Source organism: Zootoca vivipara, chromosome 8 (genome assembly GCF_963506605.1).
Source record: "Zootoca vivipara chromosome 8, rZooViv1.1, whole genome shotgun sequence".
Classification (NCBI taxonomy): domain Eukaryota; kingdom Metazoa; phylum Chordata; class Lepidosauria; order Squamata; family Lacertidae; genus Zootoca; species Zootoca vivipara.
Genome location: NC_083283.1, coordinates 1,358,789 through 1,379,245, shown reverse-complemented (window position 1 = coordinate 1,379,245; position 20,457 = coordinate 1,358,789). Strand labels below are relative to the sequence as shown.

Sequence of the window (20,457 nt, the reverse complement as noted above, 5' to 3'; positions counted from 1 at the left end):
TGCAGAAATTAAACCAAGGAGGGGGGAGGACTCTGCCTTGAGCAACTTGGAGGGAAGGTGGGATATTGTTGTTGTTTAGTCGTTTAGTCGTGTCCGACTCTTCGTGACCCCATGGACCATAGCACGCCAGGCACTCCTGTCTTGCACTGCCTCCTGCAGTTTGTTCAAACTCATGTTCGTAGCTTCAAGAACACTATCCAACCATCTTGTCCTCTGTCGTCCCCTTCTCCTAGTGCCCTCCATCTTTCCCAACATCAGGGTCTTTTCCAGGGAGTCTTCTCTTCTCATGAGATGGCCAAAGTATTGGAGCCTCAGCTTCAGGATCTGTCCTTCCGGTGAGCACTCAGGGCTGATTTCCTTCAGAATGGATAGGTTTGATCTTCTTGCAGTCCATGGGACTCTCAAGAGTCTCCTCCAGCACCATAATTCAAAAGCATCAATTCTTCGGCGATCAGCCTTCTTTATGGTCCAGCTCTCACTTCCATACATCACTACTGGGAAAACCATAGCTTTAACTATACGGACCTTTGTCGGCAAGGTGATGTCTCTGCTTTTTAAGATGCTGTCTAGGTTTTATTGCTTTTATATAAAAGTCACAAACAGAGACTTTCATTGCTTTCATTGAAAGTCACAAACAGAGACTTTCATTGCTTTTATATAAAAGTCACAAACAGAGCGGCTGGAAGCAGTTCCTCACCTGCCAACCTGGCGGCTTCCGACTATTGAACTCTGGGCGTGCTAGAATCCTGGATGGGGCCAAAACGAGGCTGGCTGATACGCATTGGGGAAACGGGTTGACAGAACCCTCCATTTCGCAAGCAGCCTGTTGTGTCAAAATTCTTCCTAAATTCATCAGGAGCAATTTGCTGAGAAGTTTTCGTGTGAATCCTTCGCTGTCCCTCTTACACAACCCTGACCCATGAAACGACAGGGCCCCCCTCTGCTCCCCAGCAGGTCCCCTGAGCATTCTTACCCCTCTGTTTGAGCTTCTCCTCCCAACCCCTCTCCCTCTGCCCATGATGGCACCCTGCCCAGGCAGGCCCAGTGAAAGTCTCTGTGGGAGACAGGAGGGTGCGGGGAGTGAGTTTGCTTTCTGCCTTTGTTCCCCAAGGCGAGGTGGCAGGTCCCTTTCAGTCCTGCTCCACAATGTGGCTCTTTCTTCCTTGCAGCCCAGAGTCTCCTCCCTCTTGCCCTGGATTAAAAGGAGAATGCTCACTCCTTCCCCTCCTGTGTGGGAACAAGCCTGCCTCTTCCCCTGCCTGGTAGCTGAGCTGGGTAGGTGCCCTTCTCCTCTGGGGCAGGGAAGGCAGCCAGCCCCCCACCCCTGGATTGCAGGGGAGAGCTGGAGCCTCCTTTCTTCCCCTTTCCTTGACAAGCCAGCTCCAGCCTGGCACCCTTTCGATTTTTCCTGCTTGGGAATGCGTAGACCTTTGCCACCTGCCCAGCTCCTGCCCCGCCCGTGCCCAGATCTCAGCCAGGACTTTACTCCCAGCTGCCGAAGCAGTCAGGGCCAATGTTCCCCTGAAGGGCGATGCCAAGGCATGGGCTGGCGAGGGCTGTCCTGGGCCGCAGCCTCCTCCCCAGTGCCAGGCTCTGGGGGTGCCCGCGGTGGACAGAGGCGTTACTGAGCCCGTCCCTCAGCCCTGCTCCCTTCTTGCTTCGCAGGGCCCTTCAGCAGCAAGTGAGCCAGCCAGGAATGGCGGAGAATGGGCTGGCTCGGCGGGAGAAGGTGCTGACCCTCGAGACCCTGAACCCCTCAGTCAAGAGGGTGGAGTATGCCGTGCGGGGACCCATTGTCACCCGAGCCCTCCAGCTGGAGAAGGAGCTTCAGCAGGTAAGGGGGGGGGCTCTCCTTCGAGGGGGGTGTTTAAAGATTGCTCAGACGCCTGTCTGCCAGGAATTCTTCAGCTGAGATTCCTGCATTGCAGGGGGTTGGACTAGATGGCCCTTGGGGGTCCCTTCCAACTCATTGCCGTTCTATGATCCTAAGAGAGGAACGTGCCTATCCCCGTGGCATCAGGCCAGAGAAGCATCCCACCCCTGGCAAGACTCCTCTCTCACCTTGAGTTGGGGATTTAGCTAGATACTTTGATCATTTATCAGTTTGCAATGTTTCTAGACCAGGGGGCCGGTCCACTGTCCCTCAGACCTTGTGGGGGGCCGGACTATATTTTGGAAAAAAAAATATGAACGAATTCCTATGCCCCACAAAAAACCCAGAGATGCATTTTAAATAAAAGGAGACATTCTACTCATGTAAAAACATGCTGATTCCTGGATCGTCCGCGGGCCGGATTTAGAAGGTGATTGGGCCGCATCAGGCCCCCGGGCCTTAGTTTGGGGATCCCTGTTCTAGACCATCGTTTGAGCAGAGCATTCACAAGGCTGTAAATGCAAGCACAAATCCAGTAAAAGCAAACCTAAATGATATGAAACAAAACAGCTGGAAAGAAAATTGGGTTTCTGTCTGATGGGACTCGGACGGGTCTGGCATCTGCTCCGGATGAACTGATCTGTACCGATGCAGGTATTGGACACCTTGATCAAAAGGTGCAGAGTGGCAGACAGAACTTTGAAATGACATACATAAGGGAGAACTGTCTGACGGTAAGAGCTGTTTGACAGCGGACTGGGGCTGGCATCTCCTTCCTTGGAGGTTTTTAAACAGGGGTTGGACGGCTATCTGTCAGGGATGCAGGGGGTTGGACTAGATGACCCCTGGTTCCCTTCCAACCCTACAGTTCTACGATTCATACACACACAGGTGATAAACGGCTAGACAAAATGTCTTGGAGAACAGACCCAGACTATAAGACTGTCCCCTCTTAAGAAACCACTAAACTAAGGTTTCCCAGCATCCCAAAAGATACCGTATTTGCAAGCTGATCTGGGTGCCCCAAAGGGTGGTGGGCTTCCGAAAGGGTCAGCGGGCAGCAGCTGCAGCTCCCGAAAACCTCCTGGAGTGGAGCCCAAGGGCGGCGGGTACCCAGGGGGCACCGAGGCTCCCTGTGCTTGTGAGAGTCCTCTGACCCAGAAAGGTCTGGAGCCCAACAGACGAAGCTGGTGCACTTGTTTTTTCTGGGGTCAATGGTGATGGCTGGCAGCCTTAGTGGTTGCAGCGAGGGTTCCTTGCATCACACGGGGTTGGACTAAATGGCCTCTGGGTCCCTTCCAGCTCTAAAATTCTATGGTTCTAGTTCTGGAGCCCAGCCAAGTCCCGTCCATCTGAAAAGTTATGCCGGGCTTCTTAGTTTAAGCTGGTCTTCCACAAACTGGTGTCCCTTTTGGAGCTGGCAACACTAGCTGAGCTCATGGTCCTCAAAGTCCAGTGTCAAGTCAGGGCTGGATTTGCGACCCCCGCCCTTTGTTACGCTGAAATCACAACCCCTCTGGTCTCTGGTCTCTTGCAGGGGGTGTGTGGGAGCCCTTCTGCTGCTCAATACAGGGTCATCCGTGTACAGGACGCTTTATGCAGCTCCCTGCCCCAAGGGACTTACAATCTAGAAATAGCTGCAAGGAAAACAGTGGAGGAGAATGGAGGGAGGGGCTTGTAGGGAAAGGAGACCGCTGGCTTGGAAGTGTCTGCAAATGTTGTGCCTCTCTGATCCTGTGCCTCCCCCCCCCTCCCCCGGGCAGATTTATTTTATTTATTTATTCATAAAATTTATACACCTGCTCCATTGTAAAAAAACGCACAACTCAAAGCGGGCAGCACAAACGATAAAATAATAAAATTACCAATCAGCAACATTAACAACAATAATTAAAAACCTTTGGAAAGGTAAAATAACAACATGCCAAAATCAATTTAAAACTTTCTAAGCATCCACACAGGCTTGTCTGAACAAGAAGGCTTTTTGTTGTTGTTGTTTAGTCGTTTAGTCGTGTCCGACTCTTTGTGACCCCATGGACTGGAGCACGCCGGACACTCCTGTCTTCCACTGCCTCCCGCAGTTTGGTCGTAGCTTCGAGAACACTGTCCAACCATCTCGTCCTCTGTCGTCCCCTTCTCCTTGTGCCCTCCATCTTTCCCAACATCAGGGTCTTTTCCAGGGAGTCTTCTCTTCTCATGAGGTGGCCAAAGACGCCTGCTTCCTGGGAGAAAAGCAATGACAAACCTAGACAGCATCTTAAAAAGCAGAGACATCACCTTGCCGACAAAGGTCCGTATAGTTAAAGCTATGGTTTTCCCAGTAGTGATGTATGGAAGTGAGAGCTGGACCATCAAGAAGGCTGGACAGTGTTCTCGAAGCTACGAACATGAGTTTGACCAAACTGCGGGAGGCAGTGCAAGACAGGAGTGCCTGGCGTATATGGTCCATGGGGTCACGAAGAGTCGGACACGACTAAACGACTAAACAACAACAACAACAAAAAGAGGACAGCAAAGGCCCCCTCCCTGCCTGATGTCAAGTGGCAGGGAGTTCCAAAGTGTAGCTGGTGCCACACTACAAGATTGAGCTGCTCTGCCTCTGCAGTTGGAGTCAGTGATGCTTCTGGATCCCAGTTGCTGGATGCCTCAGGAGGGGAGAATAACTCTCTTGTGCTCGGATCCTGGCTTACGGGATTCCCTTTGGGAGCATCTGATGGCCCACTGTGAGAACAGGAGGCTGGACTAGCTGGACCTCATTTGGCCTGATCCAGCAGGCTCTTCTTATATTCTGAGTTGCTGGAAGGGTCTCATCCCTGTGGGATCCTTCTCTGACCTTGGCACCACAAGAGCCCCCCCCCCAATCCACTCTCCCCTGGCTGGCATCCCCCTTCCCCTGAAGGCTCTCACGTCCGCCTCCATGATGTGCCAGGACTGTGCTGGCCAGGGCAGGAGAGTGGTCACCCAGCGTATTGTCCCACTGCCATGGCAACCTGCACGGTGCGTGACTCTGAATGGGGTTTCTCCCTCTTCCTCTTGGCTCAACACCCCCTTGCGGGGGAAGCACAAAAGGAGCCTTGCGGGTGAGGATGGGGGGGGGTCCCAAGGAGGCCCCTCGCCCTCCAGGCTGCCTTCATGGCGGACGCTCTCCTGAGGCTGCCAACTGTGGCTTCCTGGTGGGATTTTTTTCTGGAGAGAAGGCAGGGAAGGGAGCTTTTGCCGCATCAAAAGTATTTCTCTGTAGTAACTAAGTAAGAGAACGAGAGGGAAGGAACAAAAGCCGAGGTAAACATTTTACCAACTGTTCTGGAAACCTCAACACCTACCTGAAGTGTAACAACTGCTTTTTAGGAAACCGAAGCTTAAGAAAAAGCTCTGCACATACTACTGTGTTTTAGCCTGTGACATCCTTGTATTTAGTTTAATAAGTTCTACCTGAAACAACACATCTCCTGTCCCAACTTGGTCTCACCAACCTCTTTGTCGTGACAAAATAAAAAAATTCCTTCAGTAGCACCTTAAAGACCAACTAAGTTTTTATTTTGGTATGAGCTTTCGTGTGCATGCACACTTCTTCAGATACACTAGAAACAGAAGCAACCAGACCTTCATATATATATTCTGAGGGTGGGGGGGGGGGTTGATGGGAATGGGTGATGGGCTGTAAGAGTGGTAAACCTGTTGATGGCTGTTAACGACTGCTGATTACTGCAATAGGTCCTGCAGGGAAAAAACAAGGGCTGAGGCTAAAGAAAGCTTGATCATGCATAACGAGATAAGAATCCTATGTCTTTATTCATCCCAGGTGGCTCCGTGGTTTTAAGCTTGGTAATGAGTCCCAATTCAGCAATTTCTCTTTCTTGTCTGTTTCTGAAATTTTTCTGTAATAAAACAGCTGCTTTGAGATCTTGTATAGAATGTCCTGGGAGATTGAAGTGTTCTCCTACTGGTTTCTCTGTCGTCTGGTTCCTGATGTCAGATTTATGTCCATTTATCCTTTGGCGTCGGGTTTGGCCTGTCTGGTTCCTGATGTCAGATTTATGTCCATTTATCCTTTGGCGTCGGGTTTGGCCTGTCTGGTTCCTGATGTCAGATTTATGTCCATTTATCCTTTGGCGTAGGGTTTGGCCTGTCTGGTTCCTGATGTCAGATTTATGTCCATTTATCCTTTGGCGTAGGGTTTGGCCTGTCTGCCACTTTGTCCTTGCCCACAACCACTTCAAATTTGGTGATGACCTGTTCCTCCAGATCAGCGGCACAGCCATGGGCACCCGCATGGCCCCACAGTATGCCAACATATTCATGGCAGATTTAGAACGTTTCCTGAACTCAAACCTCTCTTGTACCTACGATACATTGACGATATTTTTATTATCTGGACACATGGACAACAGACCCTGGAAACCTTCCACCAGACATTCAATGACTTTCACCCCACCATCAACCTAACAATGAACCAATCTATGCAAGAAATACATTTTTTGGACACTACTATAAAAATACAGGATGGATGTATAGACACCACCTTATACAGAAAACCAACTGACCGACAAACATATCTACATGCTTCTAGCTACCATCCCAAACATACCAAACAATCCATCGTATACAGCCAGGCCTTACGTTACAACCGCATCTGTTCCAGCTCTACAGACAGAGAATCTCACCTAAGAGATCTACAGCAAACCTTTTTAGAACTAAAATATCCACCTGATGAAGTTAAACATCAGATCAACAGAGCCAGACTGATACCTAGAGAGAACCTGCTGCAAGACAGACCCAAAAAAGAAAATAACAGAACACCACTAGTCATCACATACAGCTCCCAAGCTAAAACAGTACAACGCATCATCAGAGATCTACAGCCTCTCCTGGACAATGACAGCTCCCTTTCTCAAGCTCTGGGAGGAAGACCTTTCATTGCCTACAGACAGCCACCCAATCTTAAACAACTCCTCACCCACAATAATACAACCACCAGACTTAACATGGACACTGGCACCAGAGCCTGCAATAAACCCAGATGCCAACTTTGCTGCCACATACACCCAGACAACACCATTACTGGCCCCAACAACATCCAACATACCATCTCAGGACTATTTAATTGCTCATCTTCTAATATTGTGTATGCCATCAAATGCCAACAGTGCCCTTCAGCTCTCTATATTGGACAAAAGACAGAGAAACCAGTAGGAGAACATTTCAATCTCCCAGGACATTCTATACAAGATCTCAAAGCAGCTGTTTTATTACAGAAAAATTTCAGAAACAGACAAGAAAGAGAAATTGCTGAATTGGGACTCATTACCAAGCTTAAAACCACGGAGCCACCTGGGATGAACAGAGATATCGGATTCTTATCTCATTATGCATGATCTAGCTTTCTTTTGTGCCTCATTATGCATGATCTAGCTTTCTTTTGTGCCTAGCTCCCCCCCCGCAGGACCAATTGCAGCCATCAGCAGTCGTTAACAGCCATCAACAGGTTTACCACTCCTAACAGCCCATCACCCGTTCCCACCCCACCCCCACCCTCTGAATATATATAAGGGTCTGACTCTTCTGTTTCAAGTGTATCTGAAGAAGTGTGCATGCACACAAAAGCTCATACAAAAATAAAAACTTAGTTGGTCTTTAAGGTGCTACTGAAGGAATTTTTTTATTTTGTTTCGACTCAGACCAACATGGCTACCTACCTGTAACTACTCTTTGTCGTGAATTAAACTTTTCATGTTCAGCTTCTGCTTGGGAGTTTTGGGTGGGCGGCGCACCAAACATCACCCCCCTCAGCAAAGACACCCAGGGCGGCCCCCCACAACCGCACCCCCCTTTCTCCACCCCTGGCCGTCTCCCCCGCTCTTTCCAGGCAAAGCTCCACCCTTAAACACTCCAAATGTTTTTGTTTCTTTCTTTTTGCCCTGGCACTTTCCCCGTGATAATCCGCTCTCTAGTGCTCAATCAAAGCAAATGTCAGTTTGGATTTTCCACAAGTTGCCATTTGTTCCGATTGAGCTTTAAAGAGTGGCTTTTCCTGGAGAAAGCATCAGAGAGACAGAAAAGGAGGTGCTCAGAGATGGGGGGAAGTGTGGAGAAACCTTAACGCTACAATATCCTTTTGGAGCAGAGGCCACCAGAACTGCACAGAATATTACCACTGCTGACACACCATGGATGTGTGTGTGTGTGTGTGTGTGTGTGTGTGTGTGATAAAATCTCTTCATTGCTGATGCGCGGCTGACTCTGGGGTGGGGCGGGATTGGTGGCGCTGGCCGAGGGCTGCCCCCTGTGCCAAAAACCACAGCTGCACATCTTCTCCTCTTTGCAGGGGGCGAAGAAGCCCTTCACGGAGGTGATCAGAGCCAACATTGGCGATGCCCAGGCAATGGGGCAGAAGCCCATCACCTTCCTCCGCCAGGTACGGTCCGAGAGGAGGGCGGCGAGGGGGGCAGCCACAGGTGGGCTGAGGTCAGGGATGCAGGGGGTGGAACACCAGAGACAGCCCCGGGTGGAAAGGAGGAGAGGGGAGGGCCAGGAGGGCAGACCTGTTGGATTTCTGCCTGGACCAGAACTGTTAAAAGGTTAGGGGGGAAGTGGCTAGGGTGGTGGGGAGAATTGACTCCCCTGAGTTTCCATTAATCAAATTGGATCAGTGGGGGATGGTGGGAATTGTAGTCCAAAGACCTAGAGGGGACCTGCTTGGCCAGAGTCTGACTGAGAGGGTGCCCCTCACTAGACTGAAATGGGAGGGGTTCTGGAGACCACAGAGGCTGGTTCTCAGCTTTGCTCTCCCCTGGCAGGTCAGCGCCCTCTGCATGTTCCCGGACCTCTTGAAGGACCCCAACTTTCCTGAGGATGCAAAGCAGAAGGCCCGGAGGCTGCTGGCAGTGTGTGGGGGGCAGAGCATTGGTGAGAGCCTTTGCCCTTCCTGGGGCATCCTTTCCTGAGGGTGGGTGCCAAGTTCCAACTGCCCCTTCCACCCTCTTGCTGAAACACCTCCATCCCACAGAAGAACAGCTTGGAGCTTCTCTGGCCTTCCAAGTGTTCAAACTCAGAGGCGTAGGAAGGCATAGCTGCCAAGTACCCCGTTTTCCCCGGGAAACCTCCGTTTTTACTTACCTTTTCCCGGCGGTCTCCCATATCACTTCGTCTCCCGTTTTTCTCCGTTATTTTCTCCTGCCGGCGGCCATTTTTTTCTTTCTGATTTGCCCTTCTATGGGCACAAAAAATGGCCGCCGCCGGCTTCAAAAGTCGCATCTACGTATGTCCGGAAGTGCATAAACGCGACTTCCAGTGTCGGCGGCAGCCATTTTTGGTGCCCATAGTTGGGCAGAGCGACACCGGAAGTTGCGTCGACGCACTTCCTGACATGCGTAGAAGCGACTTTCGAAGCTGGCGGCCATTTTTGGTGCCCATAGAAGGGCAAAACGACACTGGAAGTTACGTCGACGCAACTTCCGGTGTCACACGGCTGCCGGTTCCAGATTCTGCAGTCCGGGACTTGGAAGGTAAGGTAGGAAGGGGGGGTGCGGGGTGTGTGGTTCGCCCCAGGTGTCATCCCTGAGGGGGTGACAAAATGGCACACTGCGGGGGTTGGCATTTACCGTGGGGCCTGACCTGCAGCGCACCCAAGCCACATGTCTCTCCTGGGAGTGATGCAGTGGCTCAGGGCACGGTGCTGCCCAAAACAGCAGCATGGGGCTTGCGTTCGCCGGGTGGATTATGTGGGCAGGTCGCCGCACCGCCCCCCTTGGGCAGATTGCCACACCGCCCTGTGCACGGATCGCCGTCCCACCCGCGTGGGTAACTCGCCCCACCCCCGCCTTAGTGGGTACCAGAGTAGCTAGCTACACCCCTGTTCAAACTTCAACTCCCATTGCCCCCAGGAGCATATAGGTCTGCTGGCGGAGGCTGATGGGAATCCTGGTCCAGAACATTCGGAGGGCACCGTGTTGGCAGAAGCTGTTTTAGGCGGATGCCTCTTGTAGACTCGTATGAGCATTGTGGCTCTCTGGAGAGCATAAGGAGAGCCTGCAGGATCAGGCCAATGGCCCATCTAGGCCAGCACCCTGTCCTCCCAGTGGCCAACCAGATGACCCAATGGGAAACCTGCAAGGGATCAGATTGCATCCTGTGTGGCCAGCTCCCAAAGGGATGGAGAGCGAGGCCTCCAGGGAAAGGACCGTGGGCAAGTCATTTGCTTCCCATCTGTGAAATGGGAACAATTATTGCCCTTTTTACAGATTTGCACAAACGCAACCAGTGAAGGCTCGTGGTGTTGTCATTGCACAGTACAAATATTTTTCAGTATCATCATCCGTCCTCTTCACGCAATACCCGCTTGGGGTCCGATCAGATTTGATCTTATGGTATTTCTTATTAAACTTGCATAGCACTCTTCAAAGATTTGTACATGTGAAAAGGACCTAGGAGTCTTGGTAGACCACAGACTTGACATGAGTCAACAGTGTGATGCAGCAGCTCAAAAAGCCAATGCAATTCTGGGCTGCATCAATAGGAGTATAGCGTCTAGATCAAGGGAAGTAATAGTACCACTGTATTCTGCTCTGGTCAGACCTCACCTGGAATACTGTGTCCAGTTCTGGGCACCACAGTTCAAGAAGGATATTGACAAGCTGGAACGTGTCCAGAGGAGGGCAACCAAAATGGTCAAAGGCCTGGAAACGATGCCTTATGAGGAACGGCTTAGGGAGCTGGGTATGTTTAGCCTGGAGAAGAGAAGGTTAAGGGGTGATATGATAGCCATGTTCAAATATATAAAAGGATGTCATATAGAGGAGGGTGAAAGGTTGTTTTCTGCTGCTCCAGAGAAGCGGACACGGAGCAATGGATTCAAACTACAAGAAAGAAGATTCCACCTAAACATTAGGAAGAACTTCCTGACAGTAAGAGCTGTTCGACAATGGAATTTGCTGCCAAGGAGTGTGGTGGAGGCTCCTTCTTTGGAGGTCTTTAAGCAGAGGCTTGACAGGCATATGTCAGGAATGCTTTGATGGTGTTTCCTGCTTGGCAGGGGGTTGGACTGGATGGCCCTTGTGGTCTCTTCCAACTCTATGATTCTATGATTCTATGATTTCAGGGCCATATGTGGCATACAAATGCAAAATAAAAACACAAAAAAATAGGAACAATAACAAACCAAACCAATAACAAAAACCAATAACGCCTCTTTTGAATTTTGAATATATATATATTCTACCTCGACCCAGGTGGCGCTGTGGTTAAACCACTGAGCCTAGGGCTTGCTGATCAGAAGGTCGGCGGTTCGAATCCCTGTGACGGGGTGAGCTCCCGTTGCTCGGTCCCAGCTCCTGCCAACCTAGCAGTTCGAAAGCACGTCAAAAAAAATGCAAGTAGATAAATAGGAACCGCTATAGCGGGAAGGTAAACGGCGTTTCCATGTGCTGCTCTGGTTTGCCAGAAGCAGCTTTGTCATGCTGGCCACATGACTTGGAAGCTATACGCCGGCTCCCTCGGCCAATAATGCGAGATGAGCGCGCAACCCCAGAGTCGGTCACGACTGGACCTAATGGTCAGGGGTCCCTTTACCTTTACCTTACCTCGTCACAGATTCCTTCTCTCCTCCTCTCTCTCCCATCTTTTGGCCTTTGGGTTGTATTCAGTCTGACTCCTGTGTTTTCCTCCCTCATGGTTTTGCTTTATGGACTACATAAAATGAGGCTGCATTTTAAATTTTAATATTGTATTTTAATCTGTATTTTAATTAATTTCTTTTCTTTTATGCCTTATTGTAATTTTATTGGTGTTAGCCACCCTGAGCCCGGTTTTGACTGGGGAGGGCGGGGTATAAATATATTATTATTATTATTATTATTATTATTATTATTATTATTATTATTATTATTATCTCCAGGTGCCTATAGTGCCAGCCCAGGCATTGAGCTGATCCGCCAGGATGTGGCTCACTTCATTGAGCGTCGGGACGGCGGAATCCCCTCCAGGGCGGAAAACATCTTCCTATCTACAGGCGCCAGTGATGCGATATGGGTACGGGGGGGGGGGCGCAGCTCTTGCTTGGGGCTAGAGAGTGAGCGAGGGCGTGAAGTGGGGTGCCGAGGTTTGGTTGCAGGATTGGTGCTGTTCCTTTAACCCCCCCCCCACCGCTGAGGCTCCCTCTTGGTCTGCCCCTTAGACGATCCTGAAGCTGCTGGTCACAGGGGAGGGGCGCTCCCGTACGGGGGTGATGATCCCCATCCCCCAGTACCCGCTTTACTCTGCCGCTTTGGCCGAACTCGACGCCGTGCAGATCAACTACTACCTGGATGAGGACAAATGCTGGGCCCTGGACATCGGGGAGCTGCGGAGGGCCCTGAAAGAGGCTCGCCAGCACTGCCAGCCCCGTGCCCTCTGCATCATCAACCCGGGCAACCCGACCGGTAGGGACCCAAAGCTCAGGGTATCCCAGCTGCAGGGGCAGGGGTTGGGAGCGGTGCGCCCCGGGTGCCACCCTGGAGGGGGGTAACACTAGGGCTGCCACTTGCGTGGCAGGCTATATGGCCGCTGTGCGCGAGCAGCAGCCCATAAGGCCGCCGCGCCCCAGTGGCAACCCGTACGGAGTGTGCACACACGGGATGCCGCACATGCACAGTCCGTACGGGGTGCCGCACAGGCGCCGCACCGGGTACCGCCTGGGCTTGGTATGCCACTGTGCAGGGGCAGCCTTGGGTGGTAGGGCACCCGGAGGAGGGCAGAGCGTCTCCTCCTGCAAACTTCTCTCTGTCTCCGCTTCTCCCGCCTCAGGGCAGGTCCAGAGCCACCAGCGCATTGAAGACGTCATCCGCTTTGCCTGGGAGGAGCAGCTCTTCCTCCTGGCCGATGAGGTGAGGCTTTGGGACTCCACACCATCCGAGGCCCCCCCCCCCTCCCCGGTCCCACTTGCGGGTTTCCCAATAGAGGCACGGGGAGGACAGGATGGTAGACTAGCAATGGATTCAAACTTCAAGAAAGAAGATTCCACCTCAACATTAGGAAGAACTTCCTGACAGTAAGAGCTGTTCGGCAGTGGAATTTGCTACCAAGGAGTGTGGTGGAGTCTCCTTCTTTGGAGGTCTTTAAGCAGAGGCTTGACAGCCATCTGTCAAGAATGCTTTGATCGTGTCTCCTGCTAGGCAGGGGATTGGAAGGGGTGGCTCTTTTGGTCTCTTCCAACACTATGATTCTATGATTCTAGGTGGGCCTGATCCAGCACCCAGGGCCCTCTGATGTTCTTATGCAGGGGTCAGCAAACTTTTTCAGCAGGGGGCCGGTCCACTGTCCCTCAGACCTTGTGGGGGGCCGGACTATATTTTGAAAAAAGAATATGAACGAATTCCTATGCCCCACAAATAACCCAGAGATGAATGTTAAATAAAAGGACACATTCTACTCATGTAAAAACACCAGTCAGGCCCCACAAATAACCCAGAGATGCATTTTAAATAAAAGGACACATTCTACTCATGTAAAAATATGCTGATTCCCGGACCTTCCACGGGCCGGATTTAGAAGGCGATTGGGCCGCATCCGGCCCCCGGGCCTTAGTTTGGGGACCCATGTTCTTATGCATCCCCCTTGCTCCATTTACCCATTTGGCCAAGGTCAGGTGGTCTCTCTTCTGAGAAAAAGTCTGGGAATGAGGGAGGCCAAGGCAGAACATCCATGCTCTGGTTCATAAAGCTTCCTTGCTCCTTGGGAGCTTCTTGGGAACTGTGCCAGCGCTTTAGAGACCCCCTTTTCCTCTTGGCCCCTTGGCCTCATTTCCTTGCTCCCTCACTTATTTAACTTGGTAGTTGCTTGTCCCCCAAAGGTCTCCAAGTGAGTTACATTAATATATATATATATATATATATATATATATATATATATATATACATATATATATTCGTAAACATGATAACACGAGGGAATGGAATGGGGAGGTATCATATAACACATTGCTATTTCATATAACATACAACTTATGGACAAACAAGAGCAAGCCAACAGCCCCATAAATGGTAGCAAATGACATTAACAATATTCAGACAATGAGCAAAGCAGTCTTCCCACCCACCAATTTGCAGATGAACAGAGCCTCACCACCCACACTGAGCCAGCAGTTTTCTTCTCCCTGGTCCTGAATGGGGTAACTGTGCCCCTGAAGGACCAGGTGTGCAGCCTGGGAGTCATTTTGGACTCACAGCTGTCCGTGGAGGCGCAGGTCAATTCTGTGTCCAGGGCAGCTGTTTATCAGCTCCATCTGGTATGCAGGCTGAGTCCCTACCTGCCTGCGGACTGTCTCGCCAGAGTGGTGCATGCTCTGGTTATCTCTCGCTTGGACTACTGCAATGCGCTCTACGTGGGGCTACCTTTGAAGGAGACCCGGAAACTACAACTAACCCAGAATGCGGCAGCTAGACTGGTGACTGGGAGCGGCCGCCGAGACCACATAACACCGGTCTTGAAAGATCTACATTGGCTCCCAGTACGTTTCTGAGCACAATTCAAAGTGTTGGTGCTGACCTTTAAAGCCCTAAACGGCCTCGGTCCAGTATACCTGAAGGAGCGTCTCCACCCCCGTCGTCCAGCCCAGACACTGAGGTCCAGCACCGAGGGTCTTCTGGCGGTTCCCTCGCTACGAGAAGCCAAGTTACAGGGAACCAGGCAGAGGGCCTTCTCGGTAGTGGCACCCACCCTGTGGAATGCCCTCCCACTAGAGGTCAAAGAGAACAACAATTACCAGACCTTTAGAAGGCATCTCAAGGCAGCCCTGTTTAGGGAAGCTTTTTAATGTGTGATTTCTGTATTTTAATGTTTTGTTGGAAGCCGCCCAGAGTGGCTGGGGGAACCCAGCCAGATGGGCGGGGTATAAATAATAAATTATTATTATTATTATTATTATTATTATTATGAACCTCCCCACCCCACCCAAAGTCTGGCATCAGGCCAGCTGCTGTAAATGGGTGGTGCGTGGGTCCAGCCGCCTCCTCCAGGCATCGATTCTCTTCCTTCAGGGGAAGCAGTAGCAAAGCCAAGCAGGGGGATGGAGGCAGAAGTTCTACATCCTTTGCACTTATCCTGGCTGCTGCTGCTGCCGCCCTCTTGCTGCAGCCTTGATGCTTGCGTGCCAACCCTGTGCCCCTTCCTACCCCTAAGGTCTACCAGGACAACATTTACGCCGAGGGCTCCCAGTTCCACTCCTTCAAGAAGGTGCTCTTTGAGATGGGGCCCAAGTACTCAGACAGCGTGGAGCTGGCCTCCTTCCACTCCATCTCCAAGTGCTTCATGGGCGAGTGAGTAGCCTCTTCTGCCGCAGTGTCTGGAGGATAGCCTCTTCCGCCTCCTGTAACATGGAAAGCGGGGAGAGTCTGGCTTTTTCCCTGGCTTCAAAGTCTCCTGCCTAATATGTGTAATGGAGCCAGGAAGAGTCGGGTGGATATTTTCATATTTATGTTCGGGTCCAATCCCACTGCACAGTTTTGCCCACTTCCTTACGTTGTCAGGTGCGGCTTCCGAGGGGGTTACGTGGAGCTGATTAACATGGACCCCTTAGTTGTGCAGCAGCTGAGCAAGCTCATCTCTACCCGCCTCTGCCCGCCAGTCACTGGGCAGGTCCTCTTGGATGTCGTCGTGAATCAGCCTCAGCCTGGAGACCCTTCCTACCAACAGTTCAGCCAGGTGAGTCAAACGGGGGCTGGCGGTGCATTGAGAGGAGCTGAGGAATTTTGGGGTCACAGCCAATAACAAATAGAAACTGCCAATACTGCCATGCCTTTAGAACAGTCGTTCCCAAAGTGGGTGGTAGTGCCCCCTGCTGGTGATTACTGGGTTGGTTGGTGCACTAAGAGGCAAGTGGGCAGCAGGGGGCACTGGAGGTATAAATGACTATCGGGACTTTGAAAAGCTGGTGGATTAGCTGAATGCCAGCTGAGTTGTGCTAGTGGTGAACAAGCACTCGCCCCTCTAACACGTCGGCAAGCAGAGAGATGAGGCCACATCAATCTAAAATATAATCTAATACAAAAGGATGTCATATAGAGGAGGGTGAAAGGTTGTTTTCTGCTGCTCCAGAGAAGCGGACACGGAGCAATGGATTCAAACTTCAAGAAAGAAGATTCCACCTAAACATTAGGAAGAACTTCCTGACAGTAAGAGCTGTTCGGCAGTGGACTTTGCTGCCAAGGAGTGTGGTGGAGTCTCCTTCTTTGGAGGTCTTTAAGCAGAGGCTTGACAGGCATATGTCAAGAATGCTTTGATGGTGTTTCCTGCTTGGCAGGGGGGTTGGACTGGATGGCCCTTGTGGTCTCTTCCAACTCTATGATTCTATCTAAGACACTCTGCCATTTTTCCAAGTCACCTGCATGGAGGTGTCTTTGGGCCAGCAGGTAAAAGGTAAAGGTAAAGGACTCCTGGATGGTTAAGTCCAGTCAAAGACAACTATGGGGTTGCGGTGCTCATCTTGCTTTCAGGCCGAGGGAGCCGGCGTTTGTCCACAGACAGATTTCCAGGTCATGTGGCCAGCAGAACTAAACCGCTTCTGACGCAACGGAACACCATCTGTGATGGAAACCAGAGCGCACAGAAATGCCATTTACCTTCCTGCCACAGTGGTACCTTTTTACCTACTTGTGCTGGTGTGCTTTCGAACTGCTAGGTTGGCAGGAGCTGGGACAGAGCAACGGGAGCTCACCCCGCCACAGGGATTCGGACCGCCAACCTTCTGATCAGGAAGCCCAAGAGGCTCAGTGGTTTAGACCACAGCGCCACCCGCAGCCCTATTTGGGCCTGTAGGGGCGAGAGATGAACCGTGGCCATTCATGGCCTCTTCCTAGTTCCTTTGCTCCCTCTCCATCCTCTGACCTGGAGGGCCTCTCTTCTTCCTTACAATGCAGGAAAAGCAGGCCGTGCTGAGCTCTCTGGCCCAGAAGGCCCAGCTCACAGAGGAGACCTTCAACCGAGCTCCCGGGATCCGCTGCAACCCGGTGCAGGGGGCCATGTATGCCTTCCCCCGAATTCATCTACCACCTCAGGCTGTGCAAGAGGCACAGGTAAGGCCACACCTCCACCTGGGGCTTCAACTCCAGGATCCTCTTTCCAGAGGGATGCGCAGGGAGGGGCCAGGACTCAGGGGCAGGGCAGGTACTATGTGTGCAGAAAGGGGCTGCAAGTTTGAGCCCCGGACTCTCCAGCTGAAAGGGTCTCTTGGCCACAAAACCGTTCATTGCTTTCGTCCCATTTATCTATTCATGCAAATATTTGTATACCGACGCATCACTTTAAAAGGTATATCAAAGCGGTTGGCAGCAATAAAAACATAAATCCATGCAATAAGACCGCAAAGAAGTTAAAGCATGCATCATTTAAGAATTGTGGAAGGGTGGCTTCTCAATTGCCAGCCTAGGCCTGGCAGAATAAGACGTCTGAGCTCCACCAGCTTCAGGTTCCAAGTGGGTAGCATCCCATTCTCACATCTCCAGAACATTGACTGGCTCCCTTCTTCCAGCCCCCCCCCAAGCATCTCTATACCACTGGCTCTTGTCTCCCCCCTTCACTTCTCCCAGGCCCTGGGCCAGGCGCCAGACATGTTCTTCTGCCTGAAACTTCTGGAGGAGACGGGCATCTGTGTGGTGCCAGGGAGTGGCTTTGGCCAGAAGGAAGGGACCTTTCACTTCAGGTAAAGACCCACTTGGCTCCCTGTGGTTTCTCTCCACTCCAGGTGGGCTCTCAGGTCATCCAAATGCACCTCAAAAAGGATATGGGAGAGTTGGAAGATGCTCAGAAAAGGGAGAGACCAAAATGGTCCAGGCAGTGGCGTAGGAAGGGGGGGTGCGGGGAGTGCGGGTCGCCCTGGGTGTCATCAAAGAGGGGGGGGTGACAAAATGGCCAACCAGCTGGGAGGGGGGCATGCCGCTTCCCCGGTGCTGGCGCTCCTGAACTACCATCCTGAACTGGGGGCTGCTGGCACCGGCTTGGGGAGCCGTGGGGAGAGGAGGGCAAAGCCTGACTCCATCCCACTGGAGATGTGGGGCAGGGGGGGGGGCGAACTCGGAAGCAGAACTTTCCACAGGAAAACACAACACACAAAAAGGGGCCCTGCGGCATCGAGTGTCTTTCAAAACACAAGCAAAGCAACCGAGCCAGGTGACTTTTGTTTACACCGAGCAGCCTTGCAAGGCTCGGATCTGGGGAGGGGGGTGCCAGAAGGGCGCAACAGCCTCCCCTCGGGGCTGGGGTCGCTCCAGCGGCGGTGGGGGTTGGCTGCGCGATGCCTTTGTTCTCTGCCGCTTGCCCCGCCCCGCCCTGCCCTGCCCTGGGTGTGTTGGAGTCACACGCCGCCGCTGGGTCCAGGGCTTACCTTCCAAGTCCCGGACTGCAGAATCCGGGACCGGCAGCCATGTGACACCGCAAGTTGCGTCGACGTAACTTCCGGTGTCGCTTTGCCCTTCTATGGGCACCAAAAATGGCCGCCGCCGGCTTCAAAAGTAGCTTCTACGCATTACCGGAAGTGCGTCGACGCAACTTCCGGTGTCGGGCCGTCCATCTATGGGCACCAAAAATGGCCGCCGCCGACACCGAAAGTCGCGTCTACACACTTCCGGTCATGCGTAGATGCGACTTTGGAAGCCGGCGGTGGCCATTTTTGCTGCCCATAGAAGGGCAAATCAGAAAGGAAAAAAAATGGCCGCCGGCAGGAGAAAATAACGGAGAAAAATGGGAGACGAAGTGATACAGGGGACCACTGGGAAAAGGTAGGTAAAAACGGGGGTTTCCCGGGGAAAACGGGGTACTTGGCGGCTATGGTCCAGGGGGGATGGAGCGACTCCCCTATGAAGGAAAACTGCAGTGTTTGGGACTCTGTGTTTGGGAACAGGGAAGGGCTCCTCCACACTTCTGTTTCTCCTGTGATTCTTAGGTGTGAGCCTGAGAGATTTTCGTTTTGTCCTGCCACTTTCTCTAGCCAAACCTGATGTTTCTTGCTGAATCGGAACAAAAGTCAATCAGGTTTTCTGCAGATTGATGTTTGTTTCAATTCAGCAGTTAACAGTGGGGTTTTGTGGAGAGAGCAGAGGGACGAAAGAAAAACTTCTCGGACCAGTGCCTAGGAATCTTGGGACAAACAGAAGTCGTGGGAAAAACAGAAGTGTGAATGAACGCTAAGAGACGACACGAGAGACGTTTGTAGGATTGTGCATGGCATGGAGAAAGCAGAGACGTGCTTTTCTCTCTGTCGCATAACTCTTGGAGGTCCCATGAAGCTGAAGGAATATTCAGGACAGATAAAGGAAACTCCTTCTCCGTGCAGCGCAGAGTTAAACTGTGGAACTCCCTGCCACAGGAGGCAGTGGGGGCTGCCAACTTGGATGGCTTTAAAAGAGGATTAGACACATTCATGGAGGAGGAGGAGGAGGAGGAGGAGGAGGAGGAGGAGGAGGAGGAGGAGGAGGAGGAGGAGGAGAGGGCTACTGGTGGCTATGAGCCCTGATGGCAATGTTCTGCCTCCACAGTCAGAGGTAGACTCAGTTGCTGGAAACCACAGGAGGGGAGAGGGCTCCAGTGCTCAGGTCCTGCCGACAGGGTCCCAGTCTTGCTTGCACACGAGAAAGAGAGGGTTGCCTTTGTCAGGGGATGGGGGGGGGACGCGGTGCTCCTTGGGTCCCTTCCACCTCTGCACCCCCACGATGTTCTGCTTCTCTGAACCTCTCCTTTCTCGCTCTCGCTCTGCCCCAGAATGACCATCCTGCCGCCTCTGGAGAAGCTGAAGATTGTCTTGCAGAAGATCAGCCAGTTCCACGCCAAGTTCACCCAGGAATATTCTCAGCTCCAGCTGCTGGGCAACAGCCAGAAGACAGCTGAGAAGCAGGGGCATTAGGGGGGGGGGCTCTTGCCCAGATCTCCTCCCTGCCTTCATGCCACTGCCAGTGGGACTCCTGACCCAGAAGGCACAGTCTGGAACTGGGATCAACTCTACTCTCCAGAGAGCATTCTCTCCCGCCTCTGCCACACTTAATAGCTTGTTCCCATAGACAAGGCCTCAACGTACTGGGGTGGGGGGCATGGGCACAACCCTGTCTCAGCTCCCAGGGACCCCCTTTCCCTTTGCTCACGATGCCATCTCTGCCTTGCCTCCTCGGAGAGAAGAGCCTTCACAGCATTCTCTGGTCCTTCCCAGTCTGGCTTCTCTGCCCTCCTGACAGACAAGGGCGTGGGTGGCAGAGAAGGGGCAGCAGCAGGGTGTCTCTGGGGTGAGCAGAATGAGCAGTGGGGCAAGTGTCAAGGCTGGGCCTGCCCCCAAAGTCACCTTCTGCCTGGACTTTAAGCCCTGATGTAGACCTGACAGAATTCCCTCCGCCTGCCCTGTCTGTGAATGGAGGGGGGTGGGATAGCTATTAAAGCCCCCATGATAAACCAGAGCTGCCTCCGGACTGTCACTGGGGGGGGCCTTCCAGACTGCTGCCATTTTGGGGTGGGATTCAGCCATGTGCCGGCAAATCCTGGTTGTAAAACTGGAGCGGATTTGGTGCTCTTGCACAGGGAGCTGCTTCTGCCCTCCCACGAAAAGTTTGTCTTTTTGCAGGAAGGAAAGTGGT

At 52.1% G+C, this 20,457-nt stretch overlaps 1 protein-coding gene across 4 annotated transcripts in view; it reads left to right on the top strand.

Moving 5' to 3' along the window:
• Positions 1-20,085, top strand: part of GPT (glutamic--pyruvic transaminase) — a 33,122-nt gene extending 13,037 nt beyond the window's left edge. Inside the window, exons 1-12 of one of the 4 annotated variants that reach the window (XM_060278208.1) lie at positions 277-335; positions 1,666-1,834; positions 8,199-8,288; positions 8,671-8,779; positions 11,766-11,899; positions 12,045-12,288; positions 12,653-12,732; positions 15,026-15,162; positions 15,373-15,547; positions 16,762-16,917; positions 17,431-17,543; positions 19,598-20,085. In XM_060278208.1, coding sequence (XP_060134191.1) covers positions 292-335; positions 1,666-1,834; positions 8,199-8,288; positions 8,671-8,779; positions 11,766-11,899; positions 12,045-12,288; positions 12,653-12,732; positions 15,026-15,162; positions 15,373-15,547; positions 16,762-16,917; positions 17,431-17,543; positions 19,598-19,739 — 1,593 coding nt within the window. In that variant the 5' untranslated portion in view covers positions 277-291 and the 3' untranslated portion in view covers positions 19,740-20,085. Of the gene's footprint in view, positions 1-276; positions 336-1,216; positions 1,276-1,490; positions 1,835-8,198; positions 8,289-8,670; positions 8,780-11,765; positions 11,900-12,044; positions 12,289-12,652; positions 12,733-15,025; positions 15,163-15,372; positions 15,548-16,761; positions 16,918-17,430; positions 17,544-19,597 lie in introns of those variants that run through there. The other 3 variants (XM_060278209.1, XM_060278210.1, XM_035124622.2) reach the window with 3 other exon arrangements.
• Positions 20,086-20,457: the final 372 nt, after the last annotated feature.